Consider the following 27,975-nt stretch of genomic DNA (forward strand, 5'->3'; position numbering starts at 1 on the left):
TCGTGTTTTCATTGGGGTCTTGGGGTAATTAAGCAAATCATCCCAATGAGGTGTGAACAACCAGCAGCTACAATAAGCCATGCGTGTTGCTTGTGGCTCCATGTTCAGGAGAAAATTAAAAGATGGAATAAAAAAATGAGTAAATCCAGGTGAATGAAAAGTCACAGAGAATAAACCAAAGTAAAACGAGACGGAAGGTAAATGAAATTGCTGAGTCACTGTGAGGAGATTCAGATGTAAACTTAAGCTGTTGCTTTCTTATGCTCACTATAATGTTTTTTTTTTATAAAACATTTGAAGAACAAGCCACAACATAAAATGTTTGACCCCAGAACTACACAGAACTACACCTGTGGTTTAGGGTTTAGTTCTGTTGATCTTCTTAAATGCTCAGGTTTGTGAATAGAGTTTGGTTAGTTGCTGTGGATACATGTGACCCCTCCTCCTCTCAGTTAATGACAAACACATGTGGACCCCCTCAGTATCTGGGCAGCAGGAAGTCACATTCAAAGTCAAACTGGCTGAATTTCACGTTAGCAATACAGGACCTAAGCTTTTCACAATAAATGTCCGGTGTAGACGTTTCCTTCACAGTAAAACAATAGTCTACAGTCAGTTGTTTGCTGTGAGGAGTTTTAGATTATTAAATTATACTTTGTGTTATCATTTCTAGCATCAATGTAAACTGCCTTGTAACCGCTCTGTCTTTAATTAAACGTCTTCATTTTGTTACTAAATCTTCATAAATCACTGATTTTTCTTAATGTATTTGTTCTGGAGCTAATCCTATACCGTCTAACTGAAACTTTGTTTTAGTTACTTAACAAACAACATTCCCCAGTCACATGCACTCGAGGAGCTTTTGTTTGGACAGTACTGACAGGAAACACTGTGCCTGTGTGTTGTAACTTTATGAAGTGAAAATCTCAAACTGGTTTGAATTTTTTTTTCCATCAGAGGGAAAGTTTGAAAAGAAACAGTCACTGGAGCTGAAGACTGAAGGCCAGTGAGACTGACCGTTGAGTCAGATAGTGAAAGTTACTGTTAGTTAGAGTTAGTGTTGGACTCATGGAGGCCGTGTCTCTCTGCAGTAGAAAAAGGTCAGTCTGAATCTGGGTGACTTCATTACAAATGTATGCAAGTTGTGATTTTATAATAATAATAATGATGATGATGATGATGCTGTTGAGTTCAGATTATTGTGTTTTCTATTATATCAGATACATTTTTTTTTGTTGAAACTGAGATTATGAGTTTATATCCATGTTTCAGATGATGTGATGAATGTCCCTGCAGCTCTAATTTATCTATTTAATTTTAAATGAAGATGTTAGATTATCTTTATCAGAAATAAACAAAGATGGATTTTGATCCTCAGACACTGAAAATCTCTACATCTGTTTATAAAAGTAAAAAAAACAACTTGATTTCAATAGCAGTCAAAGTTTGTTTTTGTAGCCCATTTTATACAAAGGTGGACTAAATAAAACATTCAGCATTACCAAAGACAACATACATTTACAGTATTTACAGTGCATTTACAGTGCACCACAATACATAATACAATTAGCAATCAGAAAGAAATGTTGACTTTAAAAAGAAATGAAATCGATGCAGTCAAAGCAGATCTTAGATTTGTTTCAGCAAACAGGACGACTGCATGCAACCTCTCCTGTTTTCCATTCTAGGAACGTTTATGAAATACATATGTGATGATCTGAGGGATGTGACTGGGCAATAGTTGGTGATCAAATCAGATATTGAACCTGTACTGTACTGGTCACCATTGGGGTTTGTAAGTGCAGTGTGATGTGTTTTTTTCTATTGATCTAAGGCAGAACTCTGGCTGCATCATTGTGAATGATTTACCAGTCTACCAGTGTTTTTTGGGGTGTCTGAGAGGAGGTGCATTTTTCTGTAATCTTCTGGAAGTGAATGTGTGGATCAAAGTTTCAGAGGAATTGATCTCATCTTAAAAAAAAAGGGATGAAATAAAATTCATGTAACTGGGAAACAGTGAAATCAATCTGATGTACTTACCCTGCCTTAATGAAACTTCACAAATAAAAAGGTCATACTGTTTCTGACCTCACAGGTGGGTAACATTTAATACCTGACTGGAGCTTTAGTAAAAGCCATGAATTTGGTTTTGCCTCATTGATTTAGGAGGAGGAGGCTTAGAGATTATATGGCAAGACCATATAACCAAATCTGGACCAAAATGGACCTATAGAGAAGGGGGGACAATTCTGATGGTTGGAGGGGGTGTTGTCAGGGTCACTAGAGAATCTGACACCCACCATGTTTGACCACACCAGCTTAAAACTGTGCTCAAACCTCAGAAGAATCTAAACTGACATGTGTGTGTGTGTGAATGTGTAATCCGTTAATCCCACTCATTATCTCTCATCAGTGTGATGTGCTGCTGCTTCATGTCTCATCCAATTTCTCCAGGTTGTAATTCTGTAGCGTCCATACTTTACTCACTTTACACAGTACACTTTCTATTATATTAACTTTTAACATGCTTTTAACAGTTAACATGTTGCTATTATAAAAATAAATCAACTGTCAATTGGATATTTTCTTTCTAAAAACAGGTGCACTGACAATTATATTTTTACTAAATTACTAAACTAAACTACATCTGATGCACCGATCATAAATATAACAAGTGTTCTCTCCTGATAGGTCCAGTGGTGGATTTCCCATTCAGCTGCACCAGGAGGCCCAGTTTCAGCCTGCAGCCTGTAAGAGGAGGTGCACGGAAGAGCAAGAGATGAAGAGGAGGAGACCAGGAGAAGACTGGAAGGAGAACAGGGATTTAGAAGATATGCAGAGGAACTGGAGGAGAGAAAATAGGCGGTGAGAACAGGAATGAGACTGTGCTGTGCACTCTCCCTGCACACACATCCTGAGAAACTTACTCCCAGTGAAAACATCAGGGACATCATGAAAAGCTCATCTTATAAAATCTATGCCATCTTAAGTCAGCAATGTTTGAATAATATGTTGAATCTTTCGTTGTGATTTACCAAAGTAAGATTTAAGATTTCAAGACTTTTCAAATTCATGATTATTACATAATTAAACCAGTGAGATCAGATCAACTATTGGCTACTGATGATCCAGGCTTCTGTTTCTCTGTGCAGGTTTTCACAGACTGGACCCATACACGGTAAAAATGTAAGGACTGGATTATCTGAGAATCAAGATAGATCTGGATTTAGGTCTGGAAGTGAGATCTTGTCCAACAGACCTGAGGTGCGAGAGGCCCTCATTAGGAAAGCAAGAATCAAGACCTCAGTCCAGACTGTGGTTTTCAGAAGCTCTGAACTGGTCCAGGGTTTAATCATAACAGATCAGATGGAATCAGGATTCACTGAGACTTGGCAGGACCAAAAGAGACCAACCCAGTTGCAGCAGACCAGGACAACTGTGTCCAGAGCTGAGGTTTGTTAGAGAGAGAGAGTGAGAGAGAGAGAGAGAGAGAAATCCCAAAATCCCAGTCCTGAACTTTACACTAAACTCATGTGGTCTGCACTAGGTCAGGTCCAGGTCTTCAGCAGGCACTCAGAAGACTGCAGGCCTTGCCATAGATCGGTCGTCAGAGAACAGGACCAGCAGAAGGATCATCAATCCAGAGCCCATGACAGGAAAGGGTGGTGGAGCCAGAACCATGTCCAGCTTTGAGGGGAGGAGACCAGAGCCCGGGACCAGGAGAAGAAGGAAGATCCACCCGTCTGTGTTTAGAGGGAGAGGTTTGTTCATTCAGGTTAAAGGCTAAGGCTAAAATCAGTTTTTCATTGTGTCTCCACTGGCAGCTAGGTTTTCAGTTCAGGGACATTTGTCTTACATCTGAAATGTGATGTGATGTGAACATTCTTTCCACATGGATTCTGATATAACTGTTGTCACCACATACTGGATATACTATCTGATCTGGATTTGAAAATTGTAATGATGATGATGAGATCTCTGTGTCCACACAGCCTTGAAAAAAATGGACATGAATCACTTTAGCCTGGTGATCTAAACATAGCTGCATACAACCACACTTTTTTTTTTAAATTAGAATTTCAACTAACTTTTTTTAATCTCAATCTGTAGGTCGGTTACGACTGTCAATCACTCCAGAGGTGGGACAGCTCTTCATTCACAGTAAGTCCTGCAGCAGACGTTTAAAAGAGAGGGACCACATGGTAGTACAGCCTCGTGGAAATAAATGATGGTGTTCAAATCTTAAATTCTTATTCTTTTATATGTTGCTGGAGTCATTAAAATACAAATAGTTCATTGTTAAGAAGATCGAACAGTAGTTTGTCAATGAACCAGCAGGAGGCAGCAGAGTATTTTTCTTTCCATACCACAGTTAACAGCCATCGCAAAACTGCAGGTGCATGATGAGGTATTTAAGGTCCTTGAATGAACCCCAGGGGTAGTTGTGGATTTTCGAGTGTCCTTTATGTGATGTAAGTTCCATATGATGTTCCAGAGATTCTTGTGATGATTCACTACAATACATTACTGACTGCTGCTACTGCTGTTTTTTATGTTGTTTTTGTTTTTCTATTTTATTTTATTTATTTTATTTTTTTTACTACCGGTGCAATCGTTTTTTTGTTTTTGTTTTTTACATCGTCCATATTTAAATATTTATCCTGTGTGGTAGAGCATATTTGCACTTTCTTTTACATTCTATTCTAATCTATTCTCAAAGGACCAACAGAAATTCACCTAAGCCATTTAATAAACCATAACTAAACCTCCTGCTCCTCTTCCTCCCTCAGTTAAAATCAAGTTTTCCTTTTTTTCCTTTCTCTGACTTTAGTCCACGAGGCCCGAGGACTGATGGGAAAATGCCAGAAGCCATGTGACTCATATGTGAAGGTGCAGATACTGTTTGATAAAGATGATAAAGATGAAATTATAGTGATTTGATGACACATCAGTCATCAGTTTCAGACACATCCTGTTTGGTTTGTTGTTTTAGGTTACAGTGACCTCTGACCTCGACCATAACATCAGGATGAAGACTCAAACTGTTCTGGACAATAGGAACCCACAATATGACCAGAACTTCACACTGTGAGCGAGACACACACACTAACCCACACACACAAACACACATGTGCATATGTAACCCTCATGTCCTGTGTGTTTCAGGTGTGTTGGTGATGACGTCTACCGTGGCAGGTTGTTAGTGTCTGTGTTCAGAAAACGGAGCGACAGCAGGTGAGTAACCACATCAGTCATAAAGGGTTATTAATATGTTTCCGTCAAGTCGTCAGTTCAACAAAGATCGCCCATCTTACCTGTCTCTCCCTTCAGGTGCAGGCAGCTGATTGGCTGTATGAGTTTTGGGATTAGTTCTCTAATCTTGTCCTCTGAGGTCAGTTTAATCAGAACAGAATCTTGGACTCTGATTAGTTGGTTTGTTCATAAAAATTGTACAAGTTGGAAGAGAATGTCTGACGTGTTGTCCGCACCCTTGTTCAAATCTTGTTCAAATGTAGCCTGTCACTGGTTGGTTCTATCTGCTGGGGGAGGAGTTTGGACTAAGCAAACACCTGAGAGTGACATCACAGCGTAGCAGACCAATGAGAAAGCCAGGGGAGGACGTGGAGAAGGTACCAACCCTCTGTGGTGAGTTCAGTTTCTAACCTGTGTGACGCTGCAGAGTTTGTTTTGATGGTGATTTTGCACAATTTGTGATAATCTCCTGATTATTTTCTGACAATTAGTTGTTAGGTCTGTAAAACTTAAAAAAAAAAAAAAACCTCACTAAAGCTGGACATGAATGCAATTGTTTACCTCAGCACTGTGAGGTTATTATAACAGAATAATGAAAACTAACTTAACTTTTAAAATTAAAAGTAGAGTTAAAAAAATGGATAGCTAATTGAAACTGAATTGTGTGTTTATAAAACTAACTAAAACTTACTCAAATATGCTTAGTTTTTGTCTTTGTAAATTAATTTCATACATGATCCTTTCATCATATGAAGTGTATTTATGTTTTTCTCTGCTGGCAATTTTGAAAGGTTGTATATGTGACAGCATTTCATTCATTGATAAAAAAAAATTATTTAAATTTTTTGAACAAGGGAACAAGGGCCTTTCTGCATGGAGTTTGCATGTTCTCCCCGTGTGTGCATGGGTTCTCTCCGGGTTCTCCGGCTTCCTCCCACAGTCCAAAAAACATGCAATTTGGGGATTAGGTGAATTGGACACTCCAAATTGACCATAGGAGTGAGTGTGAGAGTGAATAGTTGTTTGTCTCTAGCTGTGTGGCCCTGCGATGGACTGGCGAACTGTCCAGGGTGTACCCCGCCTATCGCCCGATGTAGCTGAGATTGGCACAGCACCCCCCGCGACCCTCTGGTGGAGGATAAAGCGGTTAGATGATGACTGACTTTTTGTTATACTCAGGGATGGTGTCTGGCATCTGCCATCTGCCATCTGGTAAATGGCATCTCTTGTTGGGTTATTATGACACAATACTTATTATGATGAGCCCACACGGTGGTCTAGTGGTTAGCACTCTCGCCTTGCAGCAAGAATACCCGGGTTCGAGCCCCGGTTGGAACAAGGGCCTTTCTGCATGGAGTTTGCATGTTCTCCCCGTGTGTGTGTGGGTTCTCTCCGGGTTCTCCGGCTTCCTCCCACAGTCCAAAAACATGCAATGTGGGGATAAGGTGAATTGGATACTCTAAATTGACCATAGGAGTGAGTGTGAGAGTGAATGGTTGTTTGTCTCTAGTTGTGTGTGGCCCTGTGATGGACTGGTGAACTGTCCAGGGTGTACCCCGCCTATCGCCCGATGGAGCTGAGATTGGCACAGCACCCCCCGCGACCCTCTGGTGGAGGATAAAGCGGTTAGATGATGACTTACTTATTATGACCCTTTAGAATCCTGCAGCTGGCAAATACCCCATATTACAAAACATTCAAACTCACACTAAAAAAAACTAAAAACTAAACTAAAACTAAGCATTTACAGAAAATAAGCATTTACAGAACATAAAAACTACCAAACCCGCTCTAAAATTAACTAATTTAAAAAACAAGATAGTCAAAACTAAAACAAATGAAAAATCCCAAACTATTATAACCTTGCATTAACCTTGGGAAACTCTCAGAAAAAACTTTCGCTTTCATTTTCTAATGATCAGACATGTGCAGCTGCTGACACACACATCCACGCACACGCACACGCACACACACACACATGCGCACACACACACGCACAGGGAGTGTCAAGTACAGAGGTCATTCCATGTCAGAGTGGGAGGGGTTCCTGGTTCCCTCCCCGTCACACCTGCAGTTTGACAATAGGAGGATGAGGAGCCAACAGGTGGAGAAGAGCCATAGCGACAGGCTCCGCCCACTGCCGCATCACATGTTGTTGGAAGAGAAACTCAGACAGTTGCGGTGACAGCGCGGTGAAATGGCAGGAGTTCAGCTGCACACAGAAACCTTGTCCTGTTCCATCTGTTTGGATCTTCTAAAGGATCCTGTGACTCTTACCTGTGGACACAGCTTCTGTAAGAACTGTATTAAAGACCACTGGGATTCAGAGGAGCTGAAGAGGATCTACAGCTGCCCTCAGTGTAGAAAGATATTCACACTGAGGCCTGAACTGTTAAAAAATGTCATGTTAGCAGATTTAGTGGAGGAGCTGAAGAAGACTGGACTCCACGCTGCTCCTGCTCATCACTGCTATGCTGGAGCTGAAGATGTGGCCTGTGACTTCTGCACTGGGAGGAAACTGAAAGCTCTCAAGTCCTGTTTGGTTTGTTTGGTCTCTTACTGTGAGGAACATCTCCAGCCTCATCATCAATCACCTGCATTTAAGAAACACAAGCTGGTGGAGCCGTCCAAGAACCTCCAGGAGAACATCTGCCCACGTCACGATGAGGTGATGAAGATGTTCTGCCGCACTGATCAGCAGTGCATCTGTTATCTCTGCTCTGTGGACGAACATAAAGACCACGACACAGTCTCAGCTGCAGCAGAGAGGACGCAGAAGCAGAGAGAGCTGGATCTGAGTCGAGAAGAAGTCCAGCAGAGACTCCAGGACAGAGACAGAGATGTGAAGGTGCTTCAACAGGAGAGGAAGACTCTCACTCTCTCTGCTGATAAAGCCGTGAAGGACACAGACGAGAGCTTCACTGAGATGATGTGTGCAGAGGAGAAGCTCTGACGTGAAGCAGCAGATCAGATCCAAGCTGGAATACGAGGTGAGACGAGTCACAGACGCCGAGGAGAAGCTTCAGCAGGAGATCACTGAGCTGAAGAAGAGAGAAGCTGAACTGAAGCAGCTCTCACTCACACACGACCACAACCAGTTTCTCCTCAACTACCGCTCACTGTCAGCACTCAGTCCATCGACACACTCGTCCACCATCAACGTCCGTCCTCTGAGACACTTTGAGGACGTGATAGCGGCGGTGGCAAAGCTCAAAGGTCAACTGCAGGACGTCCTGACCGAGACGTGGACAAACATCTCACTGGCTGTGACTGAAGTAGATGTTTTACTGGCAGAACCAAAACCAAAAACCAGAGCTGAATTCTTCAGATATTCACAGGAAATCACACTGGATCCAAACACAGTTCACACACGTCTGTTATTATCTGAGGGAAACAGAAAAGTGACATTAATGTATGAAGATCAGTCTTATCCTCATCACACAGACAGATTCAGTGAATATCTTCAGGTCCTGAGTAAGGAGAGTCTGACTGGACTTTGTTACTGGGAGGTGGAGTGGACAGGAGAAGAAGAAGTTTATGTAGCAGTGACGTACAAGAACATCAGCAGATCAGGCCTAGAATGTGTTTTTGGATTCAATGGCAAATCTTGGGCTTTAGATTGTGAACAAAACAGATGTCAGTTTGTTCACAATAGTAGGAAGACTGTCGTCTCAGGTGTTAAAGTCTCCAGAGTGGGAGTTTACCTGAACCACAGAGCAGGTCTTCTGTCCTTCTACAGAGTCTCTGACACCATGACTCTGGTCCACAGAGTCCAGACCACATTCACTCAGCCTCTCTATGCTGGAGTTTGTCTTTATTATTCACCTGGAACCACAGCAGAGTTCTGTAAACTCAAATAGTCTGGAGTTCTTTCAGCAGCAGTGAGTTAAACTCTGAGTTTAAATCTTTAACTTCTCAACTTTTGACTTTTGAATTTGAACTGTGAGCAACTTTATTGACAAAGTTTCTTTCATTTGCTCATTTCAGTCGTAAACTCTTGAAAAGTGATTACAAAATAAAGAGTAAAAACATGATGAGACAGAGAAGAGATTCCACGCCACCATGCATCGTATGTGCTCTCCACTGCACAGGAAGTGCACGAGTCCAAGAGGAAGACGACGATTTCATGCTGATTTATGAGGATTGATTTTTATATCACTGCTTCATTTATGTAAAATATAAAGTGTGTGATGATCATTGTAACTGATTCATGGTTAAGTGTATTTGATTCATGGTTAAGTATAATTGATTCATGTTTAAGGGTAATTGATTCATGGTTAAGTGTGTTTGATTCATGGTTAAGTATAATTGATTCATGTTTAAGGGTAATTGATTAATGGTTAAGTGTGTTTGATTCATTGTTTAGTAAATTGATTCATGGCTAAGTGCATTTGATTCATGGTTAAGGGTAATTGATTCATGGTTAAGTGTATTTGATCCATAGTTGAATGTATTTGATCCATAATTAAGTGTGTTTGATTCATGGTTAAGTGTATTTGATTCATGGTTAAGTGTATTTGATTCATGGTTAAGTGTGTTTGATTCATGGTTAAGTGTATTTGATTCATGGTTAAGTGTGCTTGATTCATGGTTAAGTGTGTTTGATTCATAGTTGTGTGTTTGATTCATGGTTAAGTGTATTTGATTCATGGTTAAGTGTGTTTAATTCAGGGTCAAGTGTATTTAATTCATGGTTAAGTGTATTTGATTCATGGTTAAATTTAATTCTTGGTTAAGTGTGTTGATTCATAGTTAAGTGTATTCGATTCATGGTTAAGCGTGTTTAATTCATGGTTAAGTGTGTTGATTCATAGTTAAGTGTGTCTGATTCATGGTTAAGGGTGTATGATTCATGGTTAAGTGTATTTGATTCATGGTTAAGTGTATTTGATTCATGGCTAAGTGCATTTGATTCATGGTTAAGGGTAATTGATTCATGGCTTGGTGCATTTGATTCATGGCTAAGTATTTGATTCATAGTTAAGGGTAATTGATTCATTGCTAAGTGCATTTGATTCATGGCTAAGTGCATTTGATTCATGGTTAAGGGTAATTGATTCATTGCTAAGTGCATTTGATTCATGGCTATGGTAATTGATTCATGGCTAAGTATTTGATTCATGGTTAAGGGTAATTGATTCATGGCTAAGTGTATTAGATTCATGGTTAAGTGTGTTTAATTTATGGTTAAGTGTATTTGATTCATGGTTAAGTGTGTTTGATTCATGGTTAAGTGTATTTGATTCATAGTTAAGTGTGTTTGATTCATGGTTAAGTGTGTTTGATTCATGGTTAAGTGTAATTGATTCATGGTTAAGGGTAATTGATTCATGGTTAAATTAATTGATTCATGGTTAGGAGTAATTAATTCATAAGTGCATTTGATTCATGGTTAAGTGTAATTGATTCATGGTTATGCATTTGATTCATGGTTAAGGGTAATTGATTCATGGCTATGTGCATTTGATTCATGGTTAAGGGTAATTGATTAATGGCTAAGTGCATTTGATTCATGGTTAAGTGTAATTGATTCATGGCTAAGAGCATTTGATTCAAGGTTAAGGGTAATTGATTCATGGCTAAGTGCATTTGATTCATGGTTAAGGGTAATTGATTTGTTTATTGATTGTAGAAATTAATAAAAGTTGGGACTGTAAACCCTATCCATGGTTGTCTTACCTGATCATCAAATCTCCCCAACAACACACACACACATCCACACAGTTGGACATTCATGACTTGAGGGGACATTGCATTGACCTATGGCACATTTCCACCGGCTCTACTCGCCTCGGCTCGGCACGGTACGACACAGCACAATTAGGTTGCATCTCCACTACAAAAAACCTACTACCTACTTAACGTGGGCGGAGTCATCACTGCATGGCTGAGTGAAACTGCAGTGACTTTGTTTTATACGTGACACAGACACACACACACACACACACGAGTGACTAGTGACTTTACACCAGACTTTTGTAGTTGTTGGAGATTAATCAACGTTTTTAGGATTGTTAAGTAGTTTTAATTTATCTACAATTCGGCACTGATTGGGCTTGATTTCTGTCCACAGCCTCCTGCTCCACAGACTACAGCGGTAGTGGTCTGTGAACCCTAACCTCAACCTAACCTTAAAACATATCTTCACCTTAAAATGTAGTCATTTACATTGAGGGGACTTGATTTTTGTCCCCAAAAGGAAGACAAGTCCCCATAATGTGACTGTGTAAACAGTTTTAGGTCCCTACAACATTCGTAATACCCACACACACGAACACACACGTGCACGCACACACGCAACACACACACACACACACACACATACACAATGTCCCATATGTAAATCCATATGTTTTGTCTATTTTTAGTGATGAGTAGAGAGAGGGGCGAGTGAGGAGCAGATGTATATTAAAAGTGACTCCTGCTCTCTCGCTCTCTCTTTCTCATTCTCCCCAGGGGTCCACATGGTTACCATGGCAATGAGAAGCTGCCTGGTAACCATGTGACCCTCACAATACCTTTCTCAACTCCCCCCATCCCTGACTCCATCATTCTCCACTTGCCCCTGACCCCCCACCCCCTCTGACATCACACTGAGTTCTTACCGTCGTTCGTCTCGGTCAACCAAACAGAGAGGAGAGAGGGTGGGCAGGACAGAGGACGTCTCATCTGCAGCCGTTCATAGTATACTGGGTACTATGACTTGGTCAGTTTATCAGTGGTTCATCAGCTAGGACCACGTCGAGGACCTGAGGAGGACTCTACCCTCTGGTTTCTTCAGATGAGCTGCCTTTACATCTGACTGGAGATAAGAATTGAATGAAAGCATGTCTTAACTTGTCCTACAGAATTAAATCTGTGTGGACATTATGTAGGTTAGAGGATTAAACTTGTGTTGCTGCTTCATCATGCGTCAGTCCCGATGTGAACCGTGACTGTTTTTTTGGCCAACAGAACAACATCGTAGGCGTCTTTTCTTCTTGATATTTTCTGAATGTTGGCTCTTGACCACATTGTTTCTCACACAAGGATAAATTCTGTAAAATCAAAGACAAAACAATTAAAAACTTTCAAGAGACACTTGAGACACTACAGGTTCAGCTAAGAAACAGAACCACTAGTCTCATCTTATTTGGTTTAGCTGATCCTGGCATCTTCTCATCTGAGGACACTCAGGATGTTCTGGAAGAATGCGGCATGGTCTTGGGACGATGCAGCAGGTAACGATGATGATGATGATGGTTATCTACTTGCAGCGGACCTCAGGAGGACTCCAGATTCCCCTCCCGATAGTGACCTGAACCGCGTCACCACTACTGCCACTGTTGCTGCAACCGGTCTTTCGAACTGCACAGCCTCCACCACTGGACTCAAGAATCTGACCAACCGCAGTGGAACCTACAGTTTGGACCCTTCAAACTCCATCTACAGCTCTGCTCCGACCAAAACTGACAACAGCAGCTATGTCTCCGTGCGGTACAACAATGCCAACCAGCACCTTGCAAACCAAGACAACAGCAGCCATCAGCTCATGGTGAGTGTGCACCCACTGTCACATGACACAAAAACTAACATGGAATGTTGTTTGAGATGTACTCCTCTTTCATTTATTTGAAGTGAGCTGTGATTTGATGTGATGAAGTCATTGTTAGGGCTGCCATTTGCTTTAAAAAAGTAACTAACAATGTAGCATGTGTTGTGAGTAATAGCATTTTATTGCATATTTGAACACAAAAACAGTTTAATAATTGAAGAATGGAGTTAATTATTCAGTTATTATAAGGAAGTACATTTAAATTCCAATACTATTGTTCAATAGCATTTTTAAATTAAAACATAGATCATCTTTTGTGAACGTAAGATGGACACACTATTTACATTTATACATTAACAGAAAAACAAAACCCAGGCCAAAATAAAGAGCCATCACCATTAAATGTAGAAAACGTATTTCTTGTGTAACATTTCCTAATTACATTACAACTTATCAATACAATACCCTTAACCATACAATACAATACATTTTCCCCATGCATCTTAATTTGGTTGCTATTTGTTCTACATCCGATGGATCAGAGCCGTGTGTCCAGCATAGCAAGTGGTGATAATATAGACGAACTTTCCCTTTTTAGAATGGGAAAAATCTCAAAGCCCATAAAATATACAGCATGTCCTGCTTTTGCCTTCACCACAACTCGTGTTTCAGTCTAAAGCAAAAGTAATGCAGTAGTTTGTAAATGTATAAGTCTCAAATGTGTACTTTTAATTTGTGTATTAAAGTACTTTTATTTACAAATACACACTCAAGTTCAGGCTGTTTCTTACATAGTACTCTGAAATGTGACTTTTGTTACTACCAGAGTCACTAGTGTGGTTTACCATTAATTACTCCATACACCAATGATGACATGTGGCAAAGAACTGAGGTGAAATTGACTTGTCTTGACTTGAGACTTGACGTTGGATGTACAAGTCCTTATCTGGACTTGGGTCTAGGACTCAGGTCCATCAACAATGGCACAGGTTTGGTTTGTGGTTGTGTAGCACCTTGTGTTCATTCTTTCATCCTTACCAATTTTAATCCAAACTGTCATTGAGCCAGTTTGTCTACACTCTGAAATCATCAACTTTCCAGGCAGTCAGTTCAGAGAGAGATTTACAGATCAAGATCACATGCTGTTTGTGTTTGAGTGCTTTTCTTTAAAAACTCATCAAAGATTCACATGTGATGAATTATGGAGTGAAGCTGCTTCTGCTGTTCACACAATGTCACACACAGTGACACACACACACACACACACACACACATACTCACATTTGTTTTGCTGTTTTTGTGAGGACACAACTCATTTGGCCCTTAAGTCCTTAAGTGAAACATGCCCTCAATTCCAAGGCCTGAAATAGATTGGTCCTCTTGATGGATGTACATGACTACACATGGATCTGGGCTAGTGTTAGTGTTTGCATATTTCTTTCCTGTCTTTATTCCACACTGTAGTTGTAGTTTTGAGATCATTATTCATTTTGGCTTCATTCAGATAAAATGTTGCAGGGTAAATGTCTTCAGCTTCAAATTCAAATTCATTTATGTCTTCTTTTTTTTTTTTTTTGCATTCAAGCTGCTTTTGTTCAATCAACAAACTTCTCTTTTCAGATTTCTGCAGATTTTGTATTTGAAATTACTGTCAAAATACCATAAACGGTTTTAATTTCAACACTCTCTTAATTTTACTTTTGTCTTAATGCATTTCCTACCATTATCTTCTATATTGTCCACCTTGTTTCTACTATTTTTAATTCTACTACTAAAATCTCAACTGATTTTGAAATCTTCAGATGTTCTTCCCTCCAATCCCTAAAATAAACACCCTACAAGATTAGACAATTATGGCACATCACACACTTCATGCTAGGGAGTGATAGGATAGTTCACATATCTCATGACACCAAAACAGATGGAGACTGTAGTGCCACTATTGGTGAAAGGAGAGAAATGATAAAATGGTCCAGGACTCGTGATCAACAATGCTTGTGTAATTGTTTACTGAATGATTCCCCCCGTGTACTGTAACTGTAGATTGTCTCACTGTCATTTTTTTCAAAATCTTGACTTGTCTCTCTCAGTGATTCCGCACGGAAAGTGACTTAATTCAAAATAATGAATCCTAAATATCAGAGATGAGAATTAAGTCTCAACCTTCAAGTTTCAAGCAAGTCCGAAGTCATTCTTGCAAGAATCAGGTCAAATCGAGTCTCTGCTGAATTGTTTATAATATATATATATGTATATATATATATATATATATATATATATATATTATATATATATATATATATATATGTATATATATATATGTATATATATATACACATATATATAATTAACACCAATAAAATTAAAACCAATATAACTACAGACCCTAAAATGTAAAGAATACAGACATTGTGCCTACATTATCCCTTAGAACGCATTTTGACTGTTTTTTCCATTACTATGTTAAGAAGTACAGTATATAGAGAGGCTGTAAGAATGTGCAATTATATCCTGTTTTTCAGCACAACCTCGGCAATCTGATGAAAAAAGAAATCACCAAATATATAAACAAACCTGAGCAAAAAGTACTGAAATGTTTCAAATTGGATTGAATTTGTGAAATTTGGAAATACATCACAGTTCACTTTTTATGAACGTTTTTATGAACAAAAGGAAAAGAAGAAAAACGGTCTATTCTGTGACTTCTGCACAATTATTGCTACTTTCTATCACTAATAAAAATACAATATAAAATGAATCATAACTTTGACTCAACAACACATAAGAAGACGGAAAAAAATGCATTTTTTAAAAGCCTGAATATGTGACCTATAAACACCCCCCCCAGGATGTCCATATAAGGAGTTGTGTATCATTCCCACAGCAATTTACGGGTGCACCTGCGGCACAGTTCTGTGCCATCTTTACATTACATTACATGTCATTTAGCAGACGCTTTTATCCAAAGTGACTTACAATAAGTGCATTTCAACATTTGGGTACAAATAAGAGCAGTTAGAAGTAAGTAAGAGCTTCAAGTAAGCCAAACTATGAAGTGCTAGTCAAAAGTTTTTTTTTTTTTCATCGTCTTAGTCGAGGTAGAGTCAGAAGAAATGTGTTTTTAATCGGCAGCGGAAGATGTGGAGGCTTTCCGCTGTCCGGATGTCGATGGGGAGCTCGTTCCACCATTTGGGAGCGAGGACAGTGAACAGTCTTGAGTTCTGTGAATGCCTCTGCGATCCTCTCAGTGAGGGGGCAGCGAGCCGGTTTGCCGATGCAGAGCGGAGTGGGCGGGCTGGGGTGTAGGTTTTGATCATGTCCTGGGTGTAGGCTGTTTATTGTGGAATATGCATGGGATACAAATCCTGTCAGGGATAACTACCTTGGCACGACACTTGCAATGCCAGGCTTTGACAGTGAGCTCACAATTTTGGCTTTTCCCTGACCTAAAAAACTTTGTGGGACGATAAAAAAATAAGCATGCTACAATTAACATCTCGTAACGTCATGTCCTCCTCCCTTTCTGTCTGTCATCTGCAGCAATGTGTCAGAGCGCTCAGCTCCTCCCCTAAAGTGGATACAGAAGATATCACAAGTTCACAACTGAGACTGCGGTTCTCATCGTTTAAAAGAGCCGCTCAAACGATTCGACTCGTTCGTGAACTTCGCAGCTCTACAAGTCATTTTACTCAAGTCCATGTCGAGTGTCAGTCAAGTCAAGGCTCTTACCGATGTTAATCAAGCAAGTCTCAAATCTGCGACTTAAGTCAGACTTGAGTCAAATCACATTCGTCAAGTCAAGTCCCACACCTCTGCTAAATGTTTAGTGATTATGAAGGCGCTCCAATCCTTCTGTGAATATTTTGTGTTTTGAGACTGAATGTACACACTTGTTTTGAGAGCAGATTTCTCCTCTGATTCTCAGAGTTTCTGTAATCTCAGCTCACTTTGATGTGTTGGTACGTTACTGCTGTAATTTAGGTGAGTAGTAGTTATCAGATGAAGATCTACACATCAGGTCTATGTGGAATAGCTTCAGAGTATAAAGAAAAAAAAAGAGTAAAAAAATCCTGAATGACATTCAGGATCGCACGGAGGGGAGGTGTGTGAATGCGTATGTGCACATGTGTTTTCAGGAAGTGTGTGCCTTATCGCAGGGATACATCCAGTGTTTTTGTGAGTTTGTGTGTGTGTGTGTGTTTCCTGCTATTCTTCACACTGTTGGTTCTCACACACACATACATACTGCTCTAACATCCAGATCAGTATGAATTTTCACACACTCTGGACCCTGCTGGACCGTGGTCTGTTCTCGTCCCTGTTCTAATGTGGACTTACATCTGCTTTTATTTGTCTGGATCAGATCAGAGACTTTTCTCCTTCTATTAATCTGAATTAGGATTTCAACTGGTGTGTCTTTTAGACATCCAGCACTGGGTTTGACATTGATTTGTGTTTTTAAACTGGACTAGGCTCGGGGCTTGTATATATTGGTATGGTTTGGTCCGGACTAGGGCCAAACTTGTTTTTGGGAAATCTAAACCTGGCTTCCGGGATCTGGTTCTTTAAATCTGAAAACAGGCCTTCAGATGGTACCCGAACCTTAGAGTTTGTGAAGTCTGTGAATCTATTTAAATTCATAAATACGGACTTGGAATAGAGCTTGTTTTTTTATTATTATTATTTTTTAAGTTTACACCTTTTTGTAAACGGGCTAGTGTGTCAGACTCTGGTCCTGTAGAGGGATTAGCTGGACGGCAGATCTACGGGATTTGGACCAACAACGTGATCTGTAGCCATGCACACCATTCACCGACTGTGTCGAGTTTGCATCGGACAGAACCTACCTCAGGTGTGTGTTTTGTGTATGTGTGTGTGTGACCAGATTAGGATAAAAGTGTATATTGTGATTAAAAGGTCTTTAAATCTGATAAACCAATCCTCAGTCTGAAATCATTGAACACTGTGGGATCAGGGTTAGGTACTGACACCTGTTCAGCACTGACTGTGATGTGAGCACCCCAAAAATGCCCTATGCACTAAGAGCCAGCCGGAGTCACAGATGCTTGCTCTCTCCAAAAACATGGCTGCTCGCTTAATAAAAGCAAACAAAGAAGAACGTAGTAGACTTGAGTAGTCATGTGTTTGTCAGTTTTTCTTTTGTTTGTTTTTTCTGAACAGAGTCGGGTGTGACAGGCATTTGAGGTTTCTGCTTATATTCACTGACAGACTGATCTCAGCACAGTACAACAACAACAACAACAACAACAACAACAACAGTTCATGTAGAAGCAAAACAGCAGGAAATGTGCAGCCTGTCTGATTGGCTGCTGCTTAGTGTGATGTCAGTGACTGCCTGTCATTTCCCAGCAAATCCTCCAGAGTTTTCTCTGTGTGTGGTTTTGTAAGAGAGTGTGTTTCCAGTCCAGCTGGTTGGATAAATGTTTAATAGCCATAACCAGCTACAGCTTCTCTCTCTCTGTCTCTCTTGCTCTGACCATCACTCCCAGAGAGAGAGAGAGAGAGAGAGAGGGAGAGAGAGAAGCGGGAGAAATAGTTTCTAGTCCAGCTGGTTAGATAAATGTTTCATATCCTTATGTTTAAAACAACTACTGTGTGTGATGTATGACAGTTCCTGTGTGTGACAGGCTAATCAATAATTCACACACAGATTAAAGTTGAAGGATTTGTTGAAAAACTGCATTAGACAGGAGAAGAGTGTGTATGTGCAGGTAATACTAATGTTGTGGGGACCTAAAACTGTTTAGTCACATTATGGGGACTTGTCTTCCTTGAAAATCAAGTCCCCACAATGTAAATAACTAAGGTGAAGATATGTTTTAAGGTTAGGTTGAGGTTAGGGTCAGGGTTAGGATTAGGATTAGGCCAGTAGTAATTGTGGTTAAGATTAGAGTAAGTCTCTAGGAAATGAATGTAAGTCAATGCAATGTCCCCTCAAGTCATGTGTGTGTGTTTGAAGAGGGGTCCATATTGTCTGCTGTTCAAACAGAACAAAAGTGAAATGTCCTCACCTTGCTGGTTCTTCTTTGCTCGGATTTTTTAGTTTTGTGTCAGTTTGTCTTTTTTGTTCTGTGTCTTAAAGTCTGCATGTATTTATTTTATATGCAGTAGTACTGTTTTTACTTTTTACTCCAGGACCAGGAAACTAACCCTGGATCAGGACCATGAACATGGTCTGATGGAGTGTTGAAATATTAGGACTGATTCTGCAGGGAAACACAAACACAGAGAGGTGTCTTGTTCAAATACCTTCACCCCAGAGTTCGCCTCATCATGCTCAGATGGGGGTCTGGGTTTCCCCACAGAAGTTTTAATATCAGCCTGTCAGTCTGAACTTGGGGACATTAAACTTCTTTTGTGGAGAAAATACTCTCAGGAGAGTCGACCTTTTCCTTGAGAGTGTCGGTGTTTACAGAGTCATGGAAACCAGCACCCACACTGACCTCCAGTCTGGATCTGACACAAACATCCCGACTCAGTCAACATAAAACCGAGAGCAGCAGGCCACAGTCCAGACTACACACCTCTCACAGGCTGTTGGCTGCACTGAAATGCAAAGTGATAGAACAGAACCTGAATGAATTTCATTCTAATCATTAACACTGAACTCTGGTAGCAATGAGGAGCTATTTGATTTAAAATGCCCTCTGTTAAATGTTTTTGTTATCAGTGACTCTTTTTACTTTGTTGTATCTGAAAAAGGATATTGTTGACATCAGATTTGTAGAGTTGCAAGTACTTCACCTCCATAACGACTGGTATCCTAATCCAGTCATATCCATCGGAGGCCATATTTAAAGGCTGATTGAAACATGGAGGAACAAAGAGTTAGTTCCCTTTCATAGGCTCGTTCAAATGTGATAAACAAATTCAACCTTTTATCCCTGAGCAATTAAGATTACAATGGGTACAAGCCAACCTATCTCATGATTTATGCACTGACTCTGTTCTGTCCAGGTGAACATTATTCGAGGAACCGACGGGTTTGGATTTACAATCTGCTCGGACTGTCCTGTCAAAGTCCAAGCTGTCGACCCCGGTGAGAAAGTCACACAACATACAGTACACACCACGGACATAACACACATACTGTTGTCACAGCAAATGCACATCTGAAAACAAGGAGCAGGAGTTTCCTCAGGACCAGTATCCGCTGAGTCATCAGGACCCAGGTCACGTGGCTTGAGACCTGGGTGAAATCAGGGGTTCTTGTGATGTCACACAGCTCAGTCAAATGTCTCTCCTCTGTTCACAGGAGGTCCCGCTTATCAGTCTGGACTCCGTCAGGGAGACTCTGTCTTGCAGCTGAACGGACTTCCTGTAGAAACTTGGAAGTGTGTCGAACTCGCCCATGCCATTAGGTAAACTCCACCCCTCACACTTCAGCTTTACAACAAAACTTTTGTTTTTTTCCAAATAAGTATGATAAAAGTGTATGTGTGCCTCTTCAGGAGTTGTCCGTCTCAGATCGTGTTGGTCGTGTGGAGAGGTTTACCTGACCTGAGGTCAGGATGTGAAGCTTTGCTCCACCCAACAACAAACAACACCGTGAGTCTGACACTTTGACGCACACGTCACAATAACAGAGAAGTGCACTTTTACTCTAGGACAGTCGTAACTGGTAGAGTGTTGACACATTGTGATTTCACAGCTGTAATTGATGAGGGACATGACTACTATTGGCTGCTCTTTGTCATTTGACAGGTGAGTTCACCTGGTATACAGTGAAGCTAACAGTCCTTTGTCTCCCAGATCACAGGCAGGAAGCTGTTGCCTCACCCCACCCTCAGTAAACATGGGCGCAGACGGGGTCAGGGGTCCGTGGTTCGATCCAGTTTGGCTGCTCTAGGTTCTCTGTGGAGGGACAGAAAGGAGGAGCAGGATGAGCAGGAGGAGGGGGAGGAGGAAGACGAGGACGAAGCAAGGGAAATAGCTGAATACTCCCGCCGCACCACCACACTAAAAGGAACTCGAGTGACATCATCAAATGGAGACAATTACATCATCCTGTCACCTGTTTCTTCAGGAGGACAGGTGAGTTTCAGTCGGTGCATATCACATAGCTCTTAAAGTGACGTGGAACCTTACCTGGAATGTATCCCAGAACTTCTCAGCTGCCTTTGAATGTAGCAAAGAGCCTCTCTGAATCATCTGAATCATAATTTCAATGACAGGCTTCATTAAGAGCTAGGACTCAAGAACCATAACCTGGTGCTTGACCTCACATCATTTTGAACCTGTACTATTACATACATTTATACAAATAAAGTGAGATGATGTAGGACAGGGGTGTCAAACTCAAATGACCTGGGGGCAAGCGGGGGCCAACATAGAGGAAAAAAAGTGGAAAAAAACAACTATTTAGTAGCTGGTGTGCAATATAAGATACTCATTATGACATTAGACAGAATTGCATTAAAAGTACTTGTTTTGATATAAAACGAATCACAATAAAAACATATTTATGATGCACAGAAACTGAGAATTAAATTGAAAATTGAGCAAATAATGACAATTGTATTTAATTGATAGCACAATTGATAATTGTGATTTAAACAGCTTAAATATATGTAATTTCATGTTGAGTGTAATACATTTAATAAAGCAATGATTACAATCCAATATCTTATTACTATTATAAAAATATTGCTGGCAAATACATTAAGTCTTATATTCTGTCTCTATTCCATCACCTCGCACAGTGGTGGGCGGGTCGCATGTAATCAATTGGCGGGCCACATGTTTGACACAATGTACATGTTACCATTACATATTTTACGACAGTTGTAACAAACAATACTGTTTACCAACTGTGGGGGGAACCTAAGACCAAATCCTACATTGTATTACTTTATTACTTAATTTGACCTGTAGATTCTTACCTAGACCCTTTAATTAGAACGTGTTCTTCACTGATTACATTTTCTCAAATGAAAACATGAACTGTAGAACTGAAACAGATATATATTGATAACCTGTAACCTGACTTAGATCTTTAGATAGAACATTTAATCTGACCTACTATTTGAACTATTGGCTGAGAACATGTTTTGAAACCTTCATCTGAAGTAGGCCTAATCTGACAATCTTTTGTCTGACCAACACAACATTTATTTTCACCAGAACCACAGTTCTAATGTTTTTTCAGATTTGTTTCACTTAAACAACAACATCTATTTGCTTTGTGTCTTTTTCAGCAACTCCATCCAATTTATCAAGACAGGAATGGAACGATTGGTATGCTCCCTGGTCTTAATATCGCTCATTCTGTATTTTGATTAGTATATTAACTACATATTGTAATATTTATATAATTGATCACTAGGTCGTCTGTACCAGACTCACCCCAGCAGAGGTCAGAATCTTCTCCGTGACCCTCGACCTGGGTCATCACGACAATCGTTCACCAGCCACACCTCCACCCTGCCCCCACCTCTATCCTCCTCCTCATCTGCATCCATGCCCAGTAACTATGGCAACTACCAGAACTGTACCATCGTCCAGTCACATTTGCCCTGCTCTGCTTATGAAAGTCTCAGTATCTCAGTGGCACCTAAAACCGTCATCTTCCCCATCTTTGTTCAGGTCAGGACCTTTAACCTTTAAATTGACCCAGCTTACAAGCAATGGCCTTTAGTTTCTATCTGGAACTTTTAATATGAACCAGAGTTTCAGAGTCTGCTGTTGTCCTTGTTGATTTTAGCCTCTGGATCTGTGCAGCCCTGAGAGAACCTTGCTAATGTCAGAGGAAATGATTCTACACCAGGCCGACCTTCTGCCTGCAAAGGTAACAGTGGTACCTCCATCACTAATGCCAACTACTGCAAATATACTGAAGTTCTGCCTCTCGATTCAGTCAAGAAAGATTTACTGATATTTGTTTGTTGTTTGATGCTGTAAAGTTTACTTTATGTCTTTGTGTGATTCATGTCACCCAGCGCTACTGATGCAAAAGTATACTCGTGCATTTGCATTGACATTGTCACTCTCATTGTGAACACACCATTACACAGTACTGCTCAATAGTCTTGATACAAGTCTTACTAAATGCTAACACTGCTACTCACAGTGCTGCTTAGAATCCTGATAAGAGCGCTGCAGACTGAGCTCAGGTTAGGATTATTGATCCAGACTGAACCTGATCCTGAAGGACTCAGTGACCTCTGAGGATAAGTTTCACTGAAATGGATCATATTGATAATACTGCTGACACACACACACACACAGAAGCGTTTCTGGGAATCTGCTGTTATAGTTTCACGTTTTCTTTCAAAATGATACGTGTGGTGGATTCTGACACAAGTCAGAGGTCACATTGACATACTGATTTCTTAAGTAACGTGTGTATGTTTCCTGTATGTACATGTCACATCCATGGTGCTGTGGATGATGTGTGAAACTTTATTTACATCAGAATAACTCATCTGATGGTGGGCAGTTTCTGTCATGGCCAGTTGTAGCAACAGTTTCTAATGTTGCGTACATCGTGTCCTGCTGTTGTTACTGGTACGATGGCTTATAGTCCATTATCTCCATTTGGACAGTGTATTGTGATTTGATTGGCTACTGTTTATGCCTGAATATATTTATAAGTGCTGCCTCGCACAGCAAATCTCAGTGTGTGTGTGTGTATGTGTGTCAGGTGACAGTGTTGATCTACAATGACGTGCTGCTGTTGACCAGAGAGGATGAGGCTGGACGCTGCAACGTCCTACAGAGCCCACTGTTTCTGAACACTCTGCACCTCAGAGAGGGTATGATTAGTTCTTCCTCTTAGACCTGTTGTTTTTGTGTGTAACCTGATTGTGGTGGTATTGTTGTATTTAAGTTTTTTTTTGTGTTGTGTTGTTGTGTTCAGTGTCATCGCAGTCGCTCCACATCTACATTGTGCAGACCTCCCAGACGTGTTGCCGTTGCATCTTCAGTCTGGAGTCTTTCAGCATCGAGCAGAAAATCAGAGTCCGTCTCTGTCTCCACGACAACATCCATCACCAGCTGATTTCCACAGAGAGTGCACACAGCCATCAGGTAGAGGACAGGATTAACAGAGCACTCACATGTTCCTGTAGGCGTCACTTTAATGCTTGACAGTAAATTCAACATTAGTGAGCAGTTAAAGCCTCCACTGCATAATTGTGACTGTAGAGCAACTCCACACCTGTGGCCCCCTTTACACGTGACATTTGAATGCATTTTCTGTGATCAGATAGTGCTTGCTCACATGCATTTACACCGGTATTACTGGTATTAAAATGCATCATCCAGATTTTAGTAGATCTGATAACAATCCTCGGGTGTATTTTTACACCTGTACTTAAGTTGTCAGGGACTATTTGATTGTAATCCGATCACGGAAAACACATTTTATTGCCAGGTGTAAAGGAGGCCTGTGAGATTTGTATTAACACAAATTCTCATTCTTTTCCTCCTCCTCCTCCTTAGCACTCAGACCTCCCCTCAGACTTTGGCCTTCTCTCTCTTGGGCAGTCTGACCTCCTGTATCGTCCCTCCTCTCCTGATCCTCCCCTGCTTCACCCATACTCCTGCTACTCCTCCCCTCGAAATGATCTCAGACCTCCATCGCCCTCTCCTTACGCCCCAAACTCCCCTTGCTCCTCCTCCACTCCTCCCCCTCCTCCCCCCTTCTCCTCTCTTTCCCCATACACCACCTCGTCTTCCTCACTTCACCCCAGGAACATTACTGCATTATCTCATCTCCCTCCTCCACCATCTTCATCATCCTCTTTCCCTCTGAGGAGTCCAGTCTGGAAGGAGAAGGGGAGAGCAGATGAAGAGGAGAGGAGGAAGAGGAGGAAGCAAGAGGAGGAGGACGAGGTGGAGGAGCGGCAGCAGGGTGAGGGGGAAAGTGCCTCAGAAACATCAGAGAATGTGGGAGTTGTGTGGGGACGGCGTCACCAGTTTAGCCCCCAACACTTCAACATGAAGGAAGAGGAAGAGAGTGATGAATATGAGGAGGAAGAGGGAGGAAGTGCTAAGGAATTTCCCACCTCCTACAGACCAGGTCAGTGTGCTGTAAACCTATAGCTGATCAACTGAGATAAGATTAAGTGACTAGTAAAAGAATTCACTTAAATAAGCTAAATAGATAAAGATGCATATGTGAAGTTTCTCAGTCATCCAGGTCATAGTCATCTAGATGTTGTTAGCTATAGTGTAGCTAGATTTTTGTTGCTCAAATCTGTTTTTCCTTGTGTGTTTGTTGCTCAGTTCTGCAGCGCTCGCTCTCTGAGGGTTCTTTGCTGCAGGAGCCCCGATCGCCCCGCTTCCTCTCTGACAGCACCATCCACCGACTCACCCGCACTATGACCTTTGATGCTGACCTTCGTCCATGCCCCAAACCATTACCACCCTCCCCACACACTCTGAGGAAACAGCTGACCAAGGAGGGGGGTTCTCTGCATCACATGCTGCTGCTGCTAAATGGCACCAAGGTAGAGACGATAGTTGAGTCAATTATGGACCAGGACAGACAAGTACAAACCAGCAGAGCACAGGACAGAAGACTAGGATAGACAAATACAAAGCAATAGAAACCTTATTGTAAGTCACTTTGGACAAAAGCGTCTGCTAAATGACGTGTAATGTAATGTAATGTAGAAACCAGAACATATTGGGATACAGCAGTTGAGACACAACAAACCATTATAGCAACACACACAAAACCAAGATATAACAATACAAACCAGATCATGCAATGACAGAGCAGTAGGAACCAGAACAAACCGTGATAGGGGAAGCAAAACCAGAGCAGGTCAGATCAGTGCATTAGAAGAACAGACCAGACCTGGGCAGGACAGACAAGAGAAGTCCACGTCAGAGTTATAGAAATGGAGAACATCCTAGCAGGGTAGTAGAACCTGATCATTCAAGCATAGAGCAGCAGAAATAAGATCATACTGGGACAAAGTAGTAGAAACAACAGACCACACTCTAAACAGGACAGACATGAGATGACCAGGACAGATGAGTCCAGAGCAGTTTATAACAAAACTGATCGGAACAGAGCAGGAGTAACCAGAACAGACCATTAATGAGCAGTAGAAATCATAGCAGATCACGATATCACATATTTGGACAAAGCAGTAGAACATACCAGACCAGTAGAAACCAGAAGTGATTAGGATATTGCTGTAAAAACCAGAACAGACCAGATCAAAGCAGGGGAAACCAGAAGATGTAAGTAAAGAGCATTAGAAAAGTAGAAATGAATAAAAACAAGTAGAGAACAACAAAGGGCACTGAGACTTACTGCCATAAAGTGTACACATTAAGGCTGAGTTTGATAGAACCTCTGCTGTTTTGTTTGTTCAGGACTTAGAGTTCAGAAACCGTCACCTGAGGAAGAAGACCAAGAGTCTGTATGTAAACACACACTTTTGTTGTCCTGTCCTGTCCATGCCTGTCTTTTTGACTTGTTGTTTTTATCTCTTCAGAGCTGATGATGTTCGGAGTCGCCTGTCGTTTCTACGCCGACGAAAAAACTGTACCCGTTTCCACGGTAACAGTTTGGAGAAAGCTCTGAAAAACAACCGGTAATAATAGACACTTCAGCACAATTGTACTTGTGAGACCCTTATCAAGAAAGAGACCAGGCCTGCCAAATCCAGCTGATTCCTATGCGATTATTGTCTGTTTTCAACAGGGTCCATAGGGGTTTCACTATCTGTCATGTTCTGTTTTTTCAGACCGTCCCCTGTGGAAGTGCTGAGGTGGGCGGAGAGTCTCGAGGCTCTATTGTCCAATCAGTGTAAGCTCATCGAATTCCTGTTTGTGTTTACCCAATAGCAAGGGGTGTTTAACTATTGGCTGAAAAATCTACCTGCTCTCTTCTCATTGGTCAGATGGTCTCGCAGTGTTTCGTCACTTTCTGAGGTCAGAGTTCAGTGATGAGAACTTGGATTTCTGGTTGGCTGTGGAGACATTCAAAAGAATACGCCCCCTCAGCAAGATGGCTGCCAGAGCTGAGAAAATCTTTGACGAGTTCATTTCTACCAGCGCAGCAAGACAGGTAGAAATCTGTCTGTCTGTTATGTGACTGATCCTCTGACTTGTCTTGTAACCTCACCTCCTTGTGTGTCTAGGTCAATGTGGACTCATCTGTCAGAGAACTGACCAATCAAAGCCTGCATCTTGGTGTTAACCCCACTTCCTTCCAGCTGGCCCAGGATCAGATTTTCAGCCTAATGGAGACTGACAGCTACCCAAGATTCCTCCGGTCCCAACTCTATGCCCGGTTGGCCAATCAGACCTCACGTACAGCCACAGTATTAGCCAATCAGAGCTGAGCTGGGCTTTTGCCTAACAGTCAATCATGACTATAAAAGAGCAGGCAGAGGCGGGACAAAGACGAGTAATTGATGATCATCCAATCAGAAGCTCTGGTCTGGTCAGAGGCCGTTTGGCTGGATGTGCGCTTCTCTTTTCTACCCTTAGGCAAAAAGAAAGAAACAATCTCTATCCAGGTGCATTATGGTAAATGTATGATGCACTGTTTGTGGTGTAAATGTCAAGAAATCTCCACCTCTGCTGCTCAAATTATTTTTTTTATTACTTATTTTACTTGTTTGTCTTTGTTTCAGATTGAAATATAATGTAAAACATTTACATTCCCAGCTGATGAATAATTGCTGTAGGGCCATCACAGAACTAATGACAGGCCATCAGCCTTTGCTGTGTGGTGTTAACTGTTGTGGGCTAACGTTAGCATGCGTTAGCCTGCTTAATTTTAGCATGCTAGTGAATGTGCTAAACTGAATAACTTCTGCTAAACGAAACATTAACATGCTAACCCTTAGCATTTAGCTGAAGAACAACCTCGCAGAGCTGCCCGTGTGTCTGTTTACACACAACATCCGCATTCTTTCATGCTCAAATGAATGTGGTGATGACACTTTGTTCACTATACTACAGGCAAACACTGGGTGCACATATATTGAAAGACGTTTCAATGTCATATGATGCACATAAGAAGTTGAAGATTTTCCTTTTGGCGGGTGACTGTTGTGGTCACATGTTGTGACTGTCCACAAAGACCCTGTTTGATTTAAGACAACGACTTGTAGGCCTACTGTATGTGTTTATTGACCCTTTATTTCCTGTAATAAAATGCAGTAGAAGCAGCAGACGTGTGAAAAATTGGACTAAAT

At 41.1% G+C, this 27,975-nt stretch overlaps 1 protein-coding gene, 1 long non-coding RNA gene and 1 pseudogene across 2 annotated transcripts; 2 read left to right on the forward strand and 1 right to left on the reverse strand.

The window, feature by feature from the left end:
- Window positions 1-971: 971 nt before the first annotated feature.
- Window positions 972-27,948, forward strand: LOC122769964 (regulator of G-protein signaling 3-like). The gene is made up of 27 exons (XM_044026895.1): window positions 972-1,100; window positions 2,692-2,865; window positions 3,153-3,453; window positions 3,548-3,761; window positions 4,111-4,161; window positions 4,832-4,890; window positions 4,994-5,088; window positions 5,167-5,235; window positions 5,332-5,392; window positions 5,517-5,646; window positions 12,510-12,787; window positions 19,766-19,847; window positions 20,064-20,169; window positions 20,260-20,356; window positions 20,561-20,842; window positions 22,006-22,045; window positions 22,134-22,393; window positions 22,512-22,595; window positions 23,451-23,562; window positions 23,667-23,836; window positions 24,251-24,830; window positions 25,037-25,260; window positions 26,141-26,187; window positions 26,263-26,361; window positions 26,515-26,576; window positions 26,671-26,837; window positions 26,911-27,948. The coding sequence occupies exons 1-27, from the start codon at window positions 1,069-1,071 to the stop codon at window positions 27,112-27,114; spliced, it is 4,080 nt and encodes a 1,359-aa protein (XP_043882830.1). The 5' UTR covers window positions 972-1,068; the 3' UTR covers window positions 27,115-27,948.
- LOC122769966 lies at window positions 7,252-9,704 on the forward strand (annotated as a pseudogene).
- LOC122769970 lies at window positions 25,446-26,269 on the reverse strand. Its single transcript, XR_006360484.1, has 3 exons — window positions 26,079-26,269; window positions 25,923-25,957; window positions 25,446-25,613 (listed from the first exon to the last, which is right to left on the reverse strand). It is a non-coding gene; the product is annotated as an uncharacterized LOC122769970 (long non-coding RNA).
- Window positions 27,949-27,975: the final 27 nt, after the last annotated feature.

This window comes from Solea senegalensis, linkage group LG5 (genome assembly GCF_019176455.1).
Source record: "Solea senegalensis isolate Sse05_10M linkage group LG5, IFAPA_SoseM_1, whole genome shotgun sequence".
NCBI lineage: Eukaryota > Metazoa > Chordata > Actinopteri > Pleuronectiformes > Soleidae > Solea > Solea senegalensis.

What these genes read in the sequence shown, in the direction of transcription:
- LOC122769964 (XM_044026895.1), top strand. Translation starts at nt 1,069, where the DNA reads ATGGAGGCCGTGTCTCTCTGCAGTAGAAAAAG. An exon ending in CATGTGACTCATATGTGAAG is followed by an intron (nt 4,891 to 4,993) that starts GTGCAGATACTG and finishes TTGTTGTTTTAG; the next exon opens with GTTACAGTGACCTCTGACCT. An exon ending in ACCCAACAACAAACAACACC is followed by an intron (nt 20,357 to 20,560) that starts GTGAGTCTGACA and finishes TTTGTCTCCCAG; the next exon opens with ATCACAGGCAGGAAGCTGTT.